This window comes from Cyanistes caeruleus, chromosome 29 (genome assembly GCF_971803275.1).
Source record: "Cyanistes caeruleus chromosome 29, bCyaCae1.hap1.1, whole genome shotgun sequence".
Classification (NCBI taxonomy): Eukaryota; Metazoa; Chordata; class Aves; order Passeriformes; family Paridae; genus Cyanistes; species Cyanistes caeruleus.
The window spans coordinates 1948695-1966293 of record NC_141729.1 but is presented as its reverse complement, the minus strand read 5'-3'; the positions used below and the strand labels follow the sequence as shown (position 1 = coordinate 1966293).

The window sequence follows — 17599 nt, the reverse complement described above, 5'->3', positions numbered from 1 at the left end:
CTGAACATCCCTGGAGAAAAAATGGATACAGGAGAAGGGAAAGACGGATGGAGGGATCATTCCTAATCCATACCTAAACACCCCTGGAGCAAATATGGATGAAAAAGAGAGGGGGAAATAGGGATGGAGGGATCATTCCTGATCCACACCTGAACACCCCTGTACAGACTGAGGGACACAAGAGGTAAAATTGTTATGGAAGGATCATTCCTTATCCACACCTGAGAACCCCTGGAGCAAACACCTCCCGCTTGGCCTGGGGAATGATGAAACCCCATCCAATATCCACCGTGGGTGGGCAGGAGAGGGGATGTTTGCTAGCGGCAGAGAATTGCATTTCCAAGGCAGGAGCAGCATCCCATGGGCTGCTTCCCTGATTGAATTCCCCCTTGGTGACCCGGGGAGGTAATTGAGGCTCAGGGGAGCCGGGGCAGATCTCACCCCCTGGATATCAGCATCTCCAGCCGCCCCCCCCGAGCCGGGCAGCAATTGAGGCGAGCTGACTTCAAGGTGCCTAAAAGTAACCAACTTATTGCCTAATAGATTTCTCAGTCATGAATTCCCCGTGCTCCGTATGCCCCCCAATCAGAGCAATTATGGATTTAAATGGAGCTGGAATCCATGGTGCAGAAAATGCCCGTTTTAGCGGGAGATTGGCCAGAGGTGAGGGACCTGGAACACCCCTGGTAATGAAAGCTCTTCACAGCTTGCCGTGTTCCACCCGGGAATAATTGCTGCAGCCTGTGATACGGATCCGGCTGTGTTAATGATGCCCTGTTCCTTTTCACAGGACTCATTTCAGCTTTCCCCCATTTTTTTTAATTTTTTCTTTTTTTTCTCCCCTGGGATTTCAAAGCGCTGAGGCATCGTGGGAATTAACGCATTAACGCGGCTGTTGTGGTGCTCGGGGTATTTCCAAATGTTGTTCCCGGGATCGGTTAACAAAGTGCCAGGGATCGGGAGCCTTGGGAAAGGGTGGCTGGAGGGGAATGGAGCGTGACACGGGTGTCATGCCTCTGCCCATCCCATTTGGGTTTTATTCGCCGTGACAGGGCGGATTTTTCAGAACAAAACATAAAAACAACAACAAAAAATTGAAAAAAAAGATATTTTGGATTGGAAATAAAACTCCCATTAACTTCCAAATGAAAACCACATCCAAGGGAGACAGTTGGCTTCTCCTCTGAGTTTATTATTAAATATTTTACCAGGGAGGGAAGTTCTGAGCTGAGCATCTTTTCCCTCCTGTTCCTGGCAAGAGCAGTTTGTGTGGAGGGAGGGTGAGCTCTTGGTTGTTTTCCCAAAGCTCTTTCTGGGGGTAGATGGGTGTGGATTTCTCCCATTATTCCTAGATTAAAACAGCTTTTTAATGAGATCCCAAGGCAGGGTCCTATTCCTGAGTAATATTGGGAATGTATCTGTACTTCCAATATATCGCTATCTATCTGGAATATAGTCTATATTTCCCTATAGTGCATATGCAGAACATGTGAAGATTATATAGATAATGTATAGAGAATATGTAGAGAATAGAATCTATTTTTCCATGTAGAATATATTATAATAAATCTATCTATACATTAAAATATACAAATATATATTCTATGTGGAAATATAGTGTGTGTATATATATATATATGTATGTATAAAAATATTTATTCCCAATGCATGATATATGATATATATTACATATTGTATATTATGTGTTGTATATTATATTATGTATATGATATATTATATATGATATATTACATATTACATATTATATAATGCATCATGCATCATATATTGTATATTATATATTGTATATATTACATTCTATTGTATTATATTATATATATATACGCATATATACACACTATTATATTGTATATAATATTGTATAATATATTATATATTTTATAAGTTATTGTCTTTGGTGCGGGAGAGAGGGGAGAAAGGCCCTGTCAGTTCTTTTGGATACTCACAGCTCAGCAGCAGCAAACTCCAGGTGCTGGGACGGGGTTCCAGCAGGTAAATGGATGCCGTGGGCGTGTCGGTGCTGCATCCCCAGGGATGGAGCCGGATGGAGCAGCTCCCGCCGCTCCTGAAATGCTTTAATTTCCCCCTAAATGGAACCGAGATATTTTTTTCCCTCCCTGCCTTTGCGATGGCTCTGGCGGAGGCTCCCGAGGGGCTCCAGGGTTAATTTCCTCGGGTGACCCGGGGGGCTGCAGCCGCCTGACCCCAGCGCCTGGGGGAGCAGAGGGGACCCACGACCGCTGATAAGGAGCTGGGGCCGCTTCGCGGTTTGGACAGCACGGAAATGGCATTTCCAGTTAACTCAATCCCCGAGCGGAATGGCAGAGCTGAGATTCAATTACTGGCCCCAGCAGCACCATCCCTGGGGACACGAGTGGCACCGTCCCCACCACCAGCACCGCGGCCTCCCTAGGACCCCCCGGTGGCCTCGGGGGCGGCCGGGGGTCCCTGCGGAGCGCTCAAGGCTGGCGAGGGGTTGGGGTGTGTTCGGGAATGATCAATGAGCAGAGGGAGAACACCGGGGGATTGTAGGAATGGGAATTTGTCCCACTCTTCTCCCTGTAAGGAATCAGGCCATGGATTTTCTCTTGGAGCAGAGGTGGGATTTGGTGGCTGTGGGGGGCGTGTGGTAGTCGCTGAGGATTGTCCCATGTCTCCCTCTCCACGCAGGGCATGGGGCAGAGCCAGACCCGGATAGCGCCCTATCCATGGCTGGGTGGTTTTAAGGCTGATCCCAGTGGAGGAGGGGATGGGAGAGAGGCTGGGGGGAGTTGGGGAGGCTCCTCTCAATCCCGTGTGCTGCTGTGAGGTTTCTTACAAAGACCACAGGGACAGCTGCTGGGACAGCGGCCATGCTCCTGATGTGGGGCATGCTCAGGTCGCCTGGATTTCCCACAGCCAGGGTCTGTCCTTGTCCCCAGATCCTCCTCTCTCAGAATCCCAAAATGGCCGAGGGTGGAAAAGGCCTCAGGGATCACTGAGTCCAAGCTGTGCCCGATCCCCACCTTGTGGGGATCCAGGCTTTACTCAGACACCTCCAGGAATGGGCACTCCCAACCTCCCTGGGAAGCCCCTTCCAAGGCCTGATGGCAGTTCATTTCCATGGGGAAATTCCCGCTGCTGCCCACCCTGAGCCTCCCCTGCCCAGCCTGAGGCCGTTCCCTCTCCTCCTGTCCCTGTTCCCTGGGATAAGATCCCAAATCCCCCCGGCTGTCCCCTCCTGGCAGGGAGTTGTGCAGAGCCAGAAATTCTTCCTGATCCCCCTTTTCTCCAGGCTGAGCCCTTTCCCAGCTCCCTCAGCCTTTCCTGAGGCTCCAGCCCCTTCCTAGCTCTGCTTCTCCATGGCCAGTTTGGGACACGTGCCACATGTTTAGCACCATCCGCAGCCCTGATCCCAGTGGGAAGCTGGGATTGTGACAGTGGGATAATTCCGCTTGTGCCGGAGCCTGTGAAAGCACTCTTTCTTTTCACAGTGCAAAATCTAATCCAGAAGAGAAGAAAACACTCATTATTTAATTTTCCCCAGTATTTTTGTGTGCTCATGGGATTTTAATGGTATTAATTATTATTTAATTTGCGCTTTGGCAATTCGTTTGTGCTGAGCTATTCTGGTATTGCAGAACCAGCAATGCTCAATCCCTTTTGCATCTCCATCCATGCTGCCACCCTCCAGCCCTTCTTCCCAGGTATCCCTGCATCCCCCCATCCCATCCACCTTTCTTCCAGGCACTCATCCTGTTCCATCCAAAGAATCTCCTCACTGTCCTCCTCCTCCTTTATTTGATTTTCTTTGTAATTTCCATCCACCAAACCCCAGCTGAGACAATCCAAGCAAGGATCATCAGCTTGGAGTCACAATGCGGAGCTGATGCCTCCTGGGTGTTCCTGGTGCAGAACCCCCATCCGTGGGGCCAGCATCCCTCTGTCTCCATGCAAACATCCTTCCATCCCCTCTGAAGCATCCCTAAATCCCCATCCTTCATCTCCATGTGAGGATCCCTAAATTCCCATGCCTCCATCCCCATGAGCATCCCTCAATCCCCTTCTCTCCATCTACACATATTCCAAAATATTCTTCCATCCACATTCCACAACATTCTTCCATTCCATTCTTCCATTCACAATGTCCTTCCAGCTCTCCATCTCCATGAGAGAATCCCACTGTCTCCACACAAAGCATCCTCCTTTCCTGTCCCTCCAGCTCCTCACCAGCATCACTCCATGTCCACAGGATCATCCCTCCATCTCCATGTGAGGATTCCTCTATTCCCATTCTGCCATTCCCATCCCTCCATCTCCATGTGAGGATTCCTCCATTCCCATCCCTCCATCTCCATGTGAGGATTCCTCTATTCCCATTCTTCCATTCCCATCCCTCCATCTCCATGTGAGGACTCTTCCATTCCCATCCCTCCAGCTCCACAGGAGGATCCCTCCATGTGAGCATCCCTCCTTTTCCACATGGACATCCTTTCATCATCTCCATTTCCACATGCACATCTATTAATCCCAGGCAAGCCTCTCTCCGTTCCCCTCCATTCACCTCCATTCCAGCTCCACAAGAGCATTATTCCATCTCCATGTGAGGATTCCTCCATTCCCATCCCTCCATCTCCATGTCAGCATTCCTCCATCCTCAATCCCCCCATTTCTGTGGGGAAAAGCATCTTTTGATTCCACGTGAAAACCTCTCCATCCCCACCTCTCCCCTTCCACATCCACATTCCTCCATCCCATTCCAGCCTCCCTCCATCCCCACGTTTCCAAGCCAGCATCCCTTCATCCCAGGCGAGCCTCCCTCCATCCCCCTCCATCCCCGCCATTTCCCCAGATAATGAGAGCGAGTTTAAAAAACTTAAAGCCTCTTCCTGCCCGCGGTGAGTGACACAAATGGAGTTCATATTTAATCATCTGTTAACTCGTTGTCTATTATAGCTCTTTAATAGCACCAGAGATATTCTTAATGAAGCATGATTTAAGGTATTTACAGCTCTAGGACCGACAGACATCACTCACAGTGTGCAGGTAATGAGGCGTAAAACAGCTCTGGAAACCGTAAAAATGGGAGAGAGAGAGTGAGGAGGGAGAGAAAGCAGGCGAGGAGTTCGGAGCTGAATTGTTCCAGGGTTTGTTTTAAAATGTTTAGGCATTTAAAGTCATTTCAGCTTCACCGAGGTGTCTGGTAGCACCGAGTTCAGCAATTCCCACCGCTGAGAACCCCTGGCTTGCCAGGAGGGGTCTGGCCCCCTGATGCTCCCTAGCTGAGACATCTCAGGAATCACAGGAGAGAGCAGGGAAAAAGCTTTTGAGGGTCCCCGAGGGCCTTGTGGGTGCATGGGAGCAGAGCCTGGAGTTTCTGGGTGCATTTCCCCCTTTGTTTTCCCACTTGGTGGCACAGCCACCTTTGCAAACACAGGGGACACCGTGACCCTCCCCTTTGCTAGCCTGCAAATGCCCTGTGCAACGCTTTTATTTTCTTACTTTTTTTCCCCCAGAAAAAATAAAAATAAAAATAAAAAAAATAAAAAAAAAAGACCCACCAGAACCCATGCCAAGTTTTGGAAAATAATTTGTGACGGAGGTGCCATTCTGCATCAAAATATTGTGTAGAAAATGTCAAATGTCACCAATCCATGTGTCCCCCCGCGTGACAGTAATTGGGCTGGACGGCTGCGCTCTGCCACCGTGGCCACTCGCCGCCTCCTCCTCCTCCTCCTCACACTCCGCTCGGGAAATGTGTCGCTTCCCGCGTCCATCCCGGCTGCCCTGCCCGCGGAGCGGGGCCGGCCGCTGTGTCCCAGCCTGGGGACGAGTGCGTGGTGCTCATTAGGCTCGAGTGGCGATAAACAGCTCCTGGAGAAAGGGGGGCACAGGCCGGTGGCTAGGCAGCGGGAGCAAGCAGCTCCCAGAGCCTTGATTCCCCGGATCTGGGACATGGAGCCTCATTTCCCAGTGTTTTCCCCTTGAGGATTTAGGTGGAATCCCCTCAGTTTGGGGAACCCAAAGCAGAACCACAGTGGGGTCTTTGAGGAATCACAGCCTGTTGCTCCCCACCCTCCCCAAAAGTGCTCGAGGCGCCATCACCTGCATTTCCAGCACCATGGACCCTTTGGAATATTTATGCCACCTTCTGTCTGGTTGTGTTGGGTGTGTGACACCCCCATTGCCATTTGATTGTGCAGAGCTTCTCAAATTCACTACAAGGGAAAATAAACTGTTCTTGCAGAGCAAATAATCCATTCCTTAAAGCATCCCAGGCCCTTAATCTGGGAGCAGACCCTTCACACACACTCCTTAACCATCCTGGATGAATCAATTCTCATTAGGACATTAGGCTGCATAAATATTTGGCCGGTGAGGGACCCCTGAGGGAGAGCAGAGGGATGGAGAGAGTCGCAGCTGGAAATTCAATGAAGTTCCCTTCGGCAGCGGGAGCCAGGCCTGGGAGAGTTGGGTCAAGCCTTCAGCCGGTGCCACTTGTCCCCTTGGGCAAGTCCTGCGGAGAAGGGTTAATTTTGCTGACCTATTTTTTTGCCCGTGGAAGTGGCGAGGCGCAGGTGGAAAACGAGGAGGTGAAATTCTGCCACGCTCGGCAGCTCCTTCCCAAAGCCACAACACAACTTGGTCGCAAACAATTTCTTTGCCGCCAAGGAAGGAGCTGGAATTTCTCTCTGGTGAGGCAGCAGCAGCAGAATTGCAAAGTCGGTGCCTGTTTTAGAAACTTTCTAGTACTGGGGACAAGCCAAGAGAAGAGCCCAGATTGATCTCAAATCTCAGCTGGTGCTGGCGGTGCTTCCACCTCCAACTCCTGCACTGGTGGGACATGAGCTGGACCCTCCAAAAATCCCTGAGGAGAGCTTGGATGATGTTTCCCAGTGTTCTGGGTGCTCTTCTCAGCTTCCTGCCCTGCTTTGGGAGGTGGTTTTGGGGTAGACTGAGGTTTTCTGGTTTGTAATTACATAAACCCAGCTCTTCCCTGGCTCCATCCCCCATCCCATCTCCACACCTGTGGGACCAGCCTGAATCATCTCATGCCATCAAAATCCTTCACAGCAGGATAATCCAGGCTGTGGCAATGCCAGGCTGCAGCTCCCGGGGAGGTGAAAGGGTTTCTGGCTCAGGTACCATCACAACCTCTCAATGCTGTGATTTCCTTTGGCACCTGGAGAAATTCCTTAGGAGCTGTCAAGGATGTGGGTGGCAGTGGGGCAGGTGGAAATTTCTCCTCATCCATTGAGTGGTGAGGGGCTGGTACAGGGAATATCCCATGCTCCCAGTGGGATGGGAACAGCTCGGAGGGATCCAGAGCTGGGAGGATCCATCCAAACCTGCTCATTCCCCACGTTGGGGAGCAGGCACTGGGCTGGGCCAGGCTGGGGCTTGGTCCATCGCCATTCCTTAGTTTTGGGATGGAATTCCTATGCCAAATCTGGGCACCGTCCATCCCCCTTCACAGAATAAAGCATGTTCTAATCTGTTTTTCCTCCATGCCCCGGACAAACGGATGCCAATGGGTTGGACACACCAACACGGACACCCCTGGGCGCATCCAGCTCCCTGCCCAGCCCAAGCCGGGTATCCCCGGCAGGGCAGAGCTCTGAGGCCGCCCCGGCGCTGCCAAAAATGCCGGAGCACTGCATGTGTGCTGCTTCCATGTGCGCTGGTTTCCAAGGAAACCGCTCGCTCTACATGTGTGTCGCTTAACACCCTATTTGCTTTCATTTGGATAAGTCTTTAATTCCTGTGCAGCCCCGGCTCCGCAGGATCTGTTGAGCTCCATGTGTATTCTCAGCGCACAAAATCCCTCTCCTGCCTCTTGGAAAAGTCCCTGCCTGCTCGGAGCTAGTTTCCTAAACCTGTGCCTAATTGGAGCAGCTAATGCTTTCTGCAGGAATAACTGGATATTTGGCTGCTGCTTCCCCTCTAGAAACAATTAGCAGGGAAAACACGGAGTGCAGGGCTCTTGTCACCTGCCACCAGCTCTGCTGCTCTGGCTCCGTGTTGGGTGGAGCCCGTTCCCAGGGATGTGCGGGGCGAGGCTGGGAGGTGCAGATGTGGATTTGAGTCCCTGGGAAGGCAGCAGATCCTGTCGATGGTTAAATGTCGATTTTAAGGGGTCATGGGGTGAGGAAGTGGGGAAGGCTGGCCATGGAAGGGTGACCCAGTTGGTGTCACACATCAGCCTGGGGAAGGGAAGGATCCAGGGAGAGCTCAGAGCCCCTTGCAGGGCCTGAAGGGGCTCCAGGAGAGCTGGAGAGGGGCTGGGGACAAGGGATGGAGGGACAGGACACAGGGAATGGCTCCCACTGCCAGAGGGCAGGGCTGGATGGGATACTGGGAAGGAATTCCTGCCTGTGAGGGTGAGGAGGGGCTGGGCTGGAATTCCCAGAGGAGCTGTGGCTGCCCCTGGATCCCTGGAGGTGCCCAGGGCCAGGTTGAAGCAACCTGGGGCAGTGGAAGGTGGCCCTGCCCAGGGGATGGAACTGGATGGAGTTTAAGGTCTCTTCCCAGCCAAACCATTCCATGATTCCATGACACCGATAAGACACACTGGGTCCTGCACTCCAGCAGCTCCTCCACGGCCTGGGCCAAGCAGGAATGAGTGAAAAAGCTTTGGGGATGGTTTTTCCCCCCCAAGATTTTCATCCACAGCAACCCCAAGTGGCATTTTCTTCCCTCTCCTGCTTCCTCCCTTCCCTTTGCTCAGCAAGATGCCTCCTGTTCTTGTACACTGGAGGAATTTTCTGATCTAAAGCCACTTTCCTCCTCTCCCAAAATCCCTGGGGCTAGTTCATGCTTGTAAAGCTGAGCAGCTCCCGTGTCACTCGGGGCTGGCTCCCGTCTGCAGCCCTGACAGCAGCTAATGCTGTTAGCCTGTGTCGAGGAGAGATTTCAGCATTAAAAACCTCCCAAATCACCACATTGGGCTGCACTGCTGCTTGCAAGCAGTTCAAACACATCTCCCCCGTGTTTGGGGTGCCTGGCACGGCCTTGGGACACCCCACAGGGGTTTTGGGGTGGCTTTGGGGGGCTGCTGCAGCCTTGGGAGCAGCGCAGGATGAGCAGCTGGGATTAACTCAGCTTGGGCAGAGCTTTGCTATCTTTAGGTGGAAGGTGAAGGATTGTGGCTCTTAGGGTGGCCGACAGGTGAGGAGAGAGAAAAATCCCACAGGGCCAGCCTGGCTCAGGGCGCTGACCCCAGCTCCTGTCCCCACGGGGGTCTGGCCCCGCCGGCCCCCGGCCGCGTGCGCCGTCACCTTTCTAGGCCACAATCTGTCCCAAATTCTGAGCCTGCTGTTAGCTTCTCTTGCACTCTATTCTCGTGTTTGCTGTTATTTTTTAACACTTTTTTTTTTCCTCCCCATTTTTTTCCCTTTTTTTTTTTTTTTGTAATTTTTTTTTTTTTTTTTTTTTTTTGCATAAAAGCACTATCCTCTCCCCAGAGCCTGCCTGGAGCGAAGGCATGGTCTGTACAACTGCAATTATTTCGAAGAACAGATGGAGTGAGGAGCAGAAAGTCTGTTAATAGTAATAGAAATGCTACATGTTAACCTGGACAGCACACGATGACAGTCCCATGACTACACGTTCTGTTCCCACCAGCTGGGCTCCGAGTGGAGCCGAGAGATTCAGAAACGCCGAGCTCGGCTCCGCACCCTCCCCAAAGTTAGAGCTCAAATTCCTTCACACTTCCAGCGTAGGGTTTTTGGGTTGTCGGGCTTCTTCTCCCCCTCCCTCCTCCTCCTTCTCCTTCCTATTAAACACCGATTTCAGTGCTGTTAAGGAATTTTGCTGCTTCTTCCCGTTTTTTTTTTTATTTTTTTCCATCTGGCCGCAGCTGGGAGTGTGGTGGGGAGGGTGGTGGCAGCTAAGCTTCGAGGTCCTGACCTTCAGCCTCATGTGGTGAGGCCAGCACGGCCCCTTTCCCACGCTCACATCTGCAGGGTTGATGTAATTCCCCCACCCTGGATGGTGCCAGGCTGGGATTTACAGAGCAGGGCAGTGGTTCGGCAGCGCTCCCGGGTGGGGCGGTTTGCCGGAGTTTGGGATTTTCTATGCAACTGTTGCAGGCTGTTGGCTAAATGGGTCAAAATCTTCTTTTTCTGGTTAAAAATGGCACTCCTCGTGGAGGTGTGGCCTGCAGGAGGTTTATGAGATGCGTGGGATGCTGGGGAAAGGGGGCACAGAGGGTCTCTGGTTATGGCAACACCCCACGGGGGTTTTGCCTCTTTACCCCAACCAGAGGTTGGGGAACGGAGCGAAAAAATTGAGTCAGCCCCAAGAACCTCGCTGTGCAAATCCCTGCCCGGTTTCACAAGTGCCCAGGGGATGCAGTCACAGAGCTGCAGCTAATTCCAGTGGGAATTGCAGGGCTGAATCCCAGGGTGTTTGTGAAAGCCCAGCACCCGGGGCGGCTGGAGCGGAGCGTGGCACCCTGACAGACGCACCTGGTGCTTTTATTCGGATATAGATCCTTTAATCTGGGTTCTTGTGGGATAACCAGGTGCCTGAGCTCCTGCCAAATCCCTGCAGATCAGCAGGTTTTCCCTCCACAGCCTCCTCCAGAGGTCACTTCCAACCCAGCTCCATCCTCAGCGGACCAAAATATCCACATGGGCTCTGCTGGTGGCACCTTTGGGTGTTGGGCACCCTCAGTGGGGACCTGGGGCAGGCTGTGAGTGTTTCCTGGAGGCTAAAGAGGTGTTATCCATAAATCCCAGCTCTTTTTACCCAATTCCATCACCCACTTGACCCCCAGGTGCTGCTTCTTGCAGCATCCTGGGAAGGTATTTTTGTTATTTTGGATATTTGGGGTGGAGTTTGGCTTCTCACAGCCACCCCCATGGAGGATGGGGTACCCAGCTTGTCCCAAACCACCCCTGGATCCCAAAAATTCCAGAGTGGCAGCAATCCTGCCCCTCGGTGGATGTGGTGAGAGGATGGCTGGAAGCAGAGGGAATTTTCCTGGGTCCCTTTTCTTTGGAGGAGGCAAAACCCACATTTTTCCTTTGGAGAGATTTGGGATTAAACCATCCCCAGCAGGTTTGTGGCCTCCCCTGGTGCCACAGGGGATTTCCACCTGCTGGCAAAGAGTGAAAAAATGTGGATTTGGGGTCTTCCTGCTGTCGCCCCATGCCCACAGCATCCCCCTCTCCTCTCTTGCAGAACAAGAAATACGTCCTGGTGATGGTGGATCCCGACTCTCCCAACAGAGCCAACCCCCGGCACCGCTTCTGGAGGCACTGGCTGGTCACTGACATCCTGGTGAGTCCATGGGGTATGCGGGGAGGGCTGGATTCCCATGGGATGCAAACTCCTCCCAGTGAAATCCCTGGCCGAGTGTTTGCCAGAGAAATGTAAATGGTGCTGGGCGTGTAGGTAGGGAAGTGCTTCCTCAGGCTATAAAGAGCCAGGCTGGTCCAAAAATATTGCTGCTTGGATTGTTTTTTTTTGTTGGTTTTTTTGGGTTTTTTTTTTTTTTCCCCTCCTTCTCTTAAGGAAATGCTGGGAAAAAAACCCAAAAAACATTTTGCCAAGTCCCCACCACCGTTTTTCTCTGCGGAGACAGCGCGTCCTTCCAAACAGCTCCTGCTGCCGGTTGGGTTTTGTGGTTAAAAAAGTGGGTTTGGTGAAAATCTCGATTCCTTTCCTAGTTTTTAATTTTTAAATTTTTTTTTAATTAAAAATGGTTTGAATTCAGTGAGAAAACAAGGGGGGAAATGAGTTTGAGATGAATTGTGGCACTTCCCAGCACTGTGTCCATGGGATGAGTCCTTCCCCCTGTCCCGGTGTGTCGTGGCTTTGCTCCCAGAAATATTTTGGAAAAAGCAGTTTGTTCCCCTCCCGCTTGTTTTTATGTCTTCAAAATATGAGATGTTGCAGCCCTAAATCAATCTAACTGATAATCTGGGTACTAAAGCCTAATTAAGATATCAATTAATTTGCAGCGTGCATTTAACAAGAAATATCGCGTCGTTCTCCTCTATTATTCTCTGAAATTACTGCTGAGGGCTCTTTGTACAGATACCTTAATTAGACTTTTTATTGTTAATGGGCATATTAAGCAAATTAAAACGGGATATTAATACTTTCCATGAATTCCATAATTGGCTGAAAAATAGGAAGCATCGGGAATAATTGCAGGAATTTGTGTACAGGGCTTGGGCTTTTTTTCGTGTTGTTTTGTGTTTTTATCCTTCACAGAAACCCTTCTGCATTTCTAACAACAGGGTCCTGAAAGTCTCTCATTAATTTTAATATTTACCAAACGCAAAGGAGCCCAAGCTCCTGTGTTTCCTTCTGTACACAGATCCTTCGGAGCCGTTCCCTCTTGCTAATTATTGTGGTTGTGGTTTTCCTTTTTTTTTCTTTTTTTGGGGGGGGCAATATAAAATCCTTTAAGCAAAGAAGGGAAAATGTGGGATTCAAACCTCCAGCATGAATGGAAGGTGGATTTTTTTCCCCCCTGGTGTTTGGGTGATGCTGTTTGTGATCCCTGAGGTCAAAAATTTTGTGTCAGGCCATGAAAGAGAGCAGGGAAAAAAGGGAGATTTTGGGGAAGGAAAAGGGTTTTCCCCATCTGCCAGGGATGGGGCTGATCCCAGCCCCAACAATTCCTTAAGCTTTCTTATCACGAGATAAATACATTTATAAATATAAACACACATTTCCAAGCAGGGATTTGGCCTCGATGCTCCTGATGGTCCTTTCCAACGTGAGATATTCACTGATTCCATGCAATATTCTATATAAAACCTATATATTGATATGATCCCTATAATGATGGGATAAATATATCCCCTCTATCTCCCGTGGGTGTGTGTATATGTATCTCTCCTCTACACTCACAGAAGAGCATATAAATCCCCCAAATCCCACGAACACACAATAAAACTACCCAAAAATCATTCCCATCCCATGAGGACACTGAAACAAAACCACCTCAGCTCAGTCCCCGTGGCTAGGGCTGCAGTGGGGGGGTCCTGGCGTGTCCCACCGGGGCTGCAGGCGGAGTTTTCCTGATCCCCCAGCCCCAAATCCGAGTGCGGAGCCGGCGGGCTCAGCCACATGGTGTCTCGTTGAGATGCAGATCCTTGGGGGGATATGGAAGTCTTGGCTCCGAGGAGCTTCAGCTGACAGCCTTATTTGCACACTGGCTCTAAAATAACCGTGTAGGCTTTACATGACACCTTCTGTTGCTTTGGTGCAGAGAGGGGCTTGCAAGTGCCTTTCTCCGGGAGGGACGGGGCGGCCGGCGCCGTGCCGGGGGGCTGGCGGAGCCCCCACACCCGGCGGTGCCCTGGTGTCACCCCGGCGTCACCCAGCGTCACCCCAGCACCGAGCTGGTGTCAGTCCAGTATCACCCAGCATCGGCCCAGTATCACCCAGCATCAGTCCAGTATCACCCAGTGACAGCCCAGCACCAAGCTGGTGTCAGTCCAGTATCACCCAGCATCGGCCCAGTATCACCCAGTGACAGCCCAGCACCAAGCTGGTGTCAGTCCAGTATCACCCAGCATCAGCCCAGTATCACCCAGCATCGGTCCAGTATCACCCAGTGACAGCCCAGTATCACCCAGCATCAGTCCAGTATCACCCAGCATCAGTCCAGTATTGCCCAGCATCAGTCCAGTATTGCCCAGCATCAGTCCAGTATCACCCAGCATCAGTCCAGTATCACCCAGCATCAGCCCAGTATCACCCAGCATCAGTCCAGTATCACCCAGCATCAGCCCAGCATCACCCAGCATCAGTCCAGTATCACCCAGCATCAGCCCAGTATCACCCAGCATCAGTCCAGTATCACCCAGGATCAGCCCAGTATCGCCCAGCATCAGCCCAGTATCGCCCAGCATCAGTCCAGTATCACCCAGCATCAGCCCAGCATCACCCAGCATCAGTCCAGTATCACCCAGGATCAGCCCAGTATCACCCAGCATCAGTCCAGTATCGCCCAGCATCAGTCCAGTATCACCCAGCATCAGCCCAGTATCGCCCAGCATCAGTCCAGTATCACCCAGCATCAGCCCAGCATCACCCAGCATCAGTCCAGTATCACCCAGGATCAGCCCAGTATCACCCAGCATCAGTCCAGTATCGCCCAGCATCAGTCCAGTATCACCCAGCATCAGCCCAGTATCGCCCAGCATCAGTCCAGTATCACCCAGCAGTGCTTGGATACCACCGCAGTATCACCCACCCAGTGTCACCCCAGTATCACTTAGATACAAGCCCAGTATCACCCAGCCTCCCTGGGTATCACCCCAGCTTCCCCCCAGCATCACCCCAGCATCTTACTGATATCACCCCACTATCCCCTGGGTATCACCCTAGCATCCCGGGGTATCACCCCAGCCTCCTGGGGTATCACCCCATCCTCTCCTGGGTATCATCCCAGTATCCCCAGGGTATCACCCTATCCTCTCCTGGGTATCACCCCATCCTCCCCAGGGTATCACCCCATCCTCCCCTGGGTATCACCCCATCCTCCCCTGGGTATCACCCCATCCTCCCCTGGGTATCACCCCAGCCTCCCCTGGGCATCATTTGCGTATGGCCCTGGCATCCCTCCGGCATCACCCAGGCTTTGCCATCCCCCAGTTTGGAGGGAAGCAGCTCCAGCAGCACTAAATGCCACTCCTGGGTGCTGCAGTACTTTGGCACGCCACCAACTTTGGGGTTTGGCTCGGGATTTGCTCTCCCAGGTGGGTTTTCTGGATGGAACATCCCATCCCCTCGGCGCCGCTCGCCGTTCCTTATCAGCCGCTGCTCCGTCGCCGCTCCGATTGTCAAACATGAGAGATGCTTTCACTCCTATTCAAAATAATTTAAATAAAAATGTTGCTACAAAGTGGAATAATATCTTTTGATGAATGTTTTTAAAGCCCTTTAGGTTTTCATGGTAATTTGCAGTGTAAAATTATTTAGAGATAAGAGCCAAATTAGCTCTTATAGGCGGAGGTCGATATGTCCCGTTATCCATGGAAGCAGTGTTTAAATATAATCAGCCTTTACTCTAATGCAGCATAATTGTTCATTTGAAATAGCTTTTTTTTTTCCTCTCTTTTTTTCTTTTTTTTTTTTTTTTACTCCATTCAATGAGTCATTAAAATATTCAAAGGATAATGCAGTGAATTGGAAATGAATTTATCACATTATCCTGTACATACTGTAGAGCATCAGGTAACCAGGCAGAGTCAGAACTGGTTTACAGCGAATCCCCGGTAAACAAGGTTTTCCATTTTGTATTCAGTGGGGAAAGAAAAAGAAGGGAGAAAATACTGCCCTTCAAATAGAAAGCTTTCCGTCTTTATTCCCCCTCCTCGGGGAGGAGGAAGGGGGAGGGCGAGAGCAGCGAATTTGTACTCCACTAAAGCCTCGCCGCTTTAACTTTATTTTTATCAAAATATGTTTGTAACAGAAAGTCGTTATGGAAACGGGTTCTGCCAGCCGGGAGAAATCCTGCGCCAGGCTGGAACCGAGCGGGACCCGCCAGGCGCTGCTGCCGCCGGCACCGCTTGGATCAGCCACCAAGCCCTTCCAGGGCAGGGTGCTGGGGAAACTGAGGCACGCTCTGGGGTCGGATATGGGAAGCGCATTTTGAAGCAGAGCCATTCCCACCCATCTCCCACCCTGGCTTTCCCCACACTGCGGGTGCAGCTCCCGCTGCTCCATCCCTTCCCAAGGCTTTGCAGGGCGGAGCGGGGATCCCATGGACGGGGATGGCAGTGTTTGGGTGCCGAGGGACGGTGGCACCGCTGTCCCCGGTGCTCCTGGCAGCGCCACTGGCCTTCCCTGCGGTGGCTCGCCCGGCGGTGGCCGCGTTTGTCACTGCGCTCGGTGTCACCGTTGATAAACAGGCTCCGGGTTGCAAGTGTCACCATAGAAACAGGTGCTGTCTTAAGCAAACAAGGGCTTTTATTAACCTTAAAAATTACAGGGTTTTTGCACAAGGGAAGGATGGAAATGGAGCTGCTCGCCCCCGCCCGTGGCCCTGTCCCCTGGCCCTGTCCCCATCCTAAAGGGACCTGTGCTCTGCAGGAAACTTTTCCTCTGTGGCACACAGGACGTGGCTCCAGCTTATCCAGAATTCTCAGATTTACCAAAAACCAGAGAGATCAGCTGTTAATTGCTGGCTGCTGTCATTCCTGCTCCTCAGTTGCTGGCTGAGGAGTTGTAGGGACACCTTGGGGATACTTGTGCTGAGCACTCCTGATCCAGGTGCACTCACCACCCCAGCAGGAGAAAAAAAGTCAGGGCAAGGAATTATTTTTAATCATTAATTAGGGAGAAAAAATCAGCTTTTGGGTACTCTAGAGACAGGGGGATTCCACATTTTGGGAGCGGCTGCAGGTGTTGGGGCAGCTTTCCTTGCCTGTGCCATGCAGCATCCATGATTCCTATGGATCCATGGAATTGTGGGATTGCTGATCCTCGTCTCGCTGGGGGGGAGAAGGGGCAGATGTAGGAGTTGGTGCTCTGCTATTGTTCTTCCTCGCTGGAGCCCTCTCGACTCTGCTTTTTGGTGATGAAACCAAGGGTTTGAAAGGGAAAGAACAGAGGGAAATGTTGGTTTAATTGATGACTTGGCTCTTTGGAATACTCAGTTCCCTGGTGTGAGTTTCTGTCGCTGCTCGTTAATGAAGCCTTTATTAATAAAAGAAATTAAAAAAAAAACAAACCCAAAATAAGAGGCTGCAGCTCAGGATTTGCACTCCAAGCTCCTATGGAAGGAATTCTTCCCTGTGAGGTTGGTGAGGCCCTGGGATGGAATTTCCAGAGAAGCTGTGGCTGCCCCTGGATCCCTGGAAGTGTCCAAGGCCAGGCCAGACAGGGTTTGGAGCAACCTGGGATAGTGGGAGATGTCCCTGCGTGTGGAACTGAGATTTCAGGTCCCTTCCCACCCAAACCACTCTCGATTTCATGAACTTCTCATCCTGAGAAATGTTGGGAAGGAGATTCTGTGCCTGGCAGGAGGCTGTGGACTGGCAGGGATCAGTTTCTTCTCCCAGTTATCAAAGAACAGGACAAAAGTTGTGCCAGGAGAGGTTTAGGTTGGATATTGGGAAGATTTCTTTCCTGTAAAGGTTGTCCAGGGCAGTGCTGGGGTCACTATTCCAGCAGGGATTTCCAGGAGGATTTCTAAAGCTGGATCCCATGTGGATGTGGCTCTTGGGGACAGGGTTTGGTGCTGGCCATGGCAGTGGTTGGACTCGATGACCTTAGAGGACTTTTCCAACCCAAAAAATTCCATGATTCCATCAGTGCTGGCCTGCTCTGTCCAGAGGGAAGTTGTGTCCTGGGGTGCCGAGGGTTGATCCCACTGCTGCATCCCTGTGAATCCCGGCATTCCCACCCCTCGGGAGCCGCCAGAGCTCTCCCTGCTCGGCTCTGGGCTCCCCTGGAGTGTAATTAATGCTCGCAGGTAATTGCACTCACAAAGCCGCTGGAGAAAGATGTCACCGAGCAATTCCCGATGGGACAGCAGGAGCTGGAAGCACCCGTGGGACCAGCAATGGCTCTGCTGAATTTTGGGAATGGCCACCCCACAGGCGGGATGCAGCAGGGACAGGGAGGA

The 17599-nt window shown here is 51.5% G+C and overlaps 2 protein-coding genes across 4 annotated transcripts in view; both read left to right on the top strand.

Annotated features, from left to right (window-relative positions):
• The window catches only part of PEBP4 (phosphatidylethanolamine binding protein 4), a 78468-nt gene that overhangs the window by 28057 nt on the left and 32812 nt on the right, over positions 1-17599 (top strand). For all 3 annotated transcript variants that reach the window (XR_015279804.1, XM_086865677.1, XM_023940736.2), the window contains one exon: positions 11188-11286. Coding sequence is in view for 2 of the 3 variants with exons in the window: in XM_086865677.1 (XP_086721803.1) it covers positions 11188-11286 (99 nt within the window). In the remaining variant the exon portion in view is untranslated. The remainder of the gene's footprint in view (positions 1-11187; positions 11287-17599) is intronic.
• LOC147648913 (uncharacterized) lies at positions 12713-14881 on the top strand. The gene is made up of 3 exons (XM_086865624.1): positions 12713-12736; positions 13502-14343; positions 14473-14881. Exons 1-3 carry the CDS (start codon positions 12713-12715, stop codon positions 14846-14848), a joined length of 1242 nt encoding a protein of 413 aa, XP_086721750.1. The 3' UTR covers positions 14849-14881.

Bases quoted from the DNA above. Each gene is read 5' to 3' on its own strand.
- LOC147648913 (XM_086865624.1), top strand. From the start codon at position 12,713: ATGCTCCTGATGGTCCTTTCCAAC. The intron at 12,737-13,501 runs GTGAGATATTCA...ACCCAGTGACAG, and splicing joins TCCTGATGGTCCTTTCCAAC to CCCAGCACCAAGCTGGTGTC. The intron at 14,344-14,472 runs GTATCACCCTAG...CATCCTCCCCAG, and splicing joins ATCACCCCACTATCCCCTGG to GGTATCACCCCATCCTCCCC.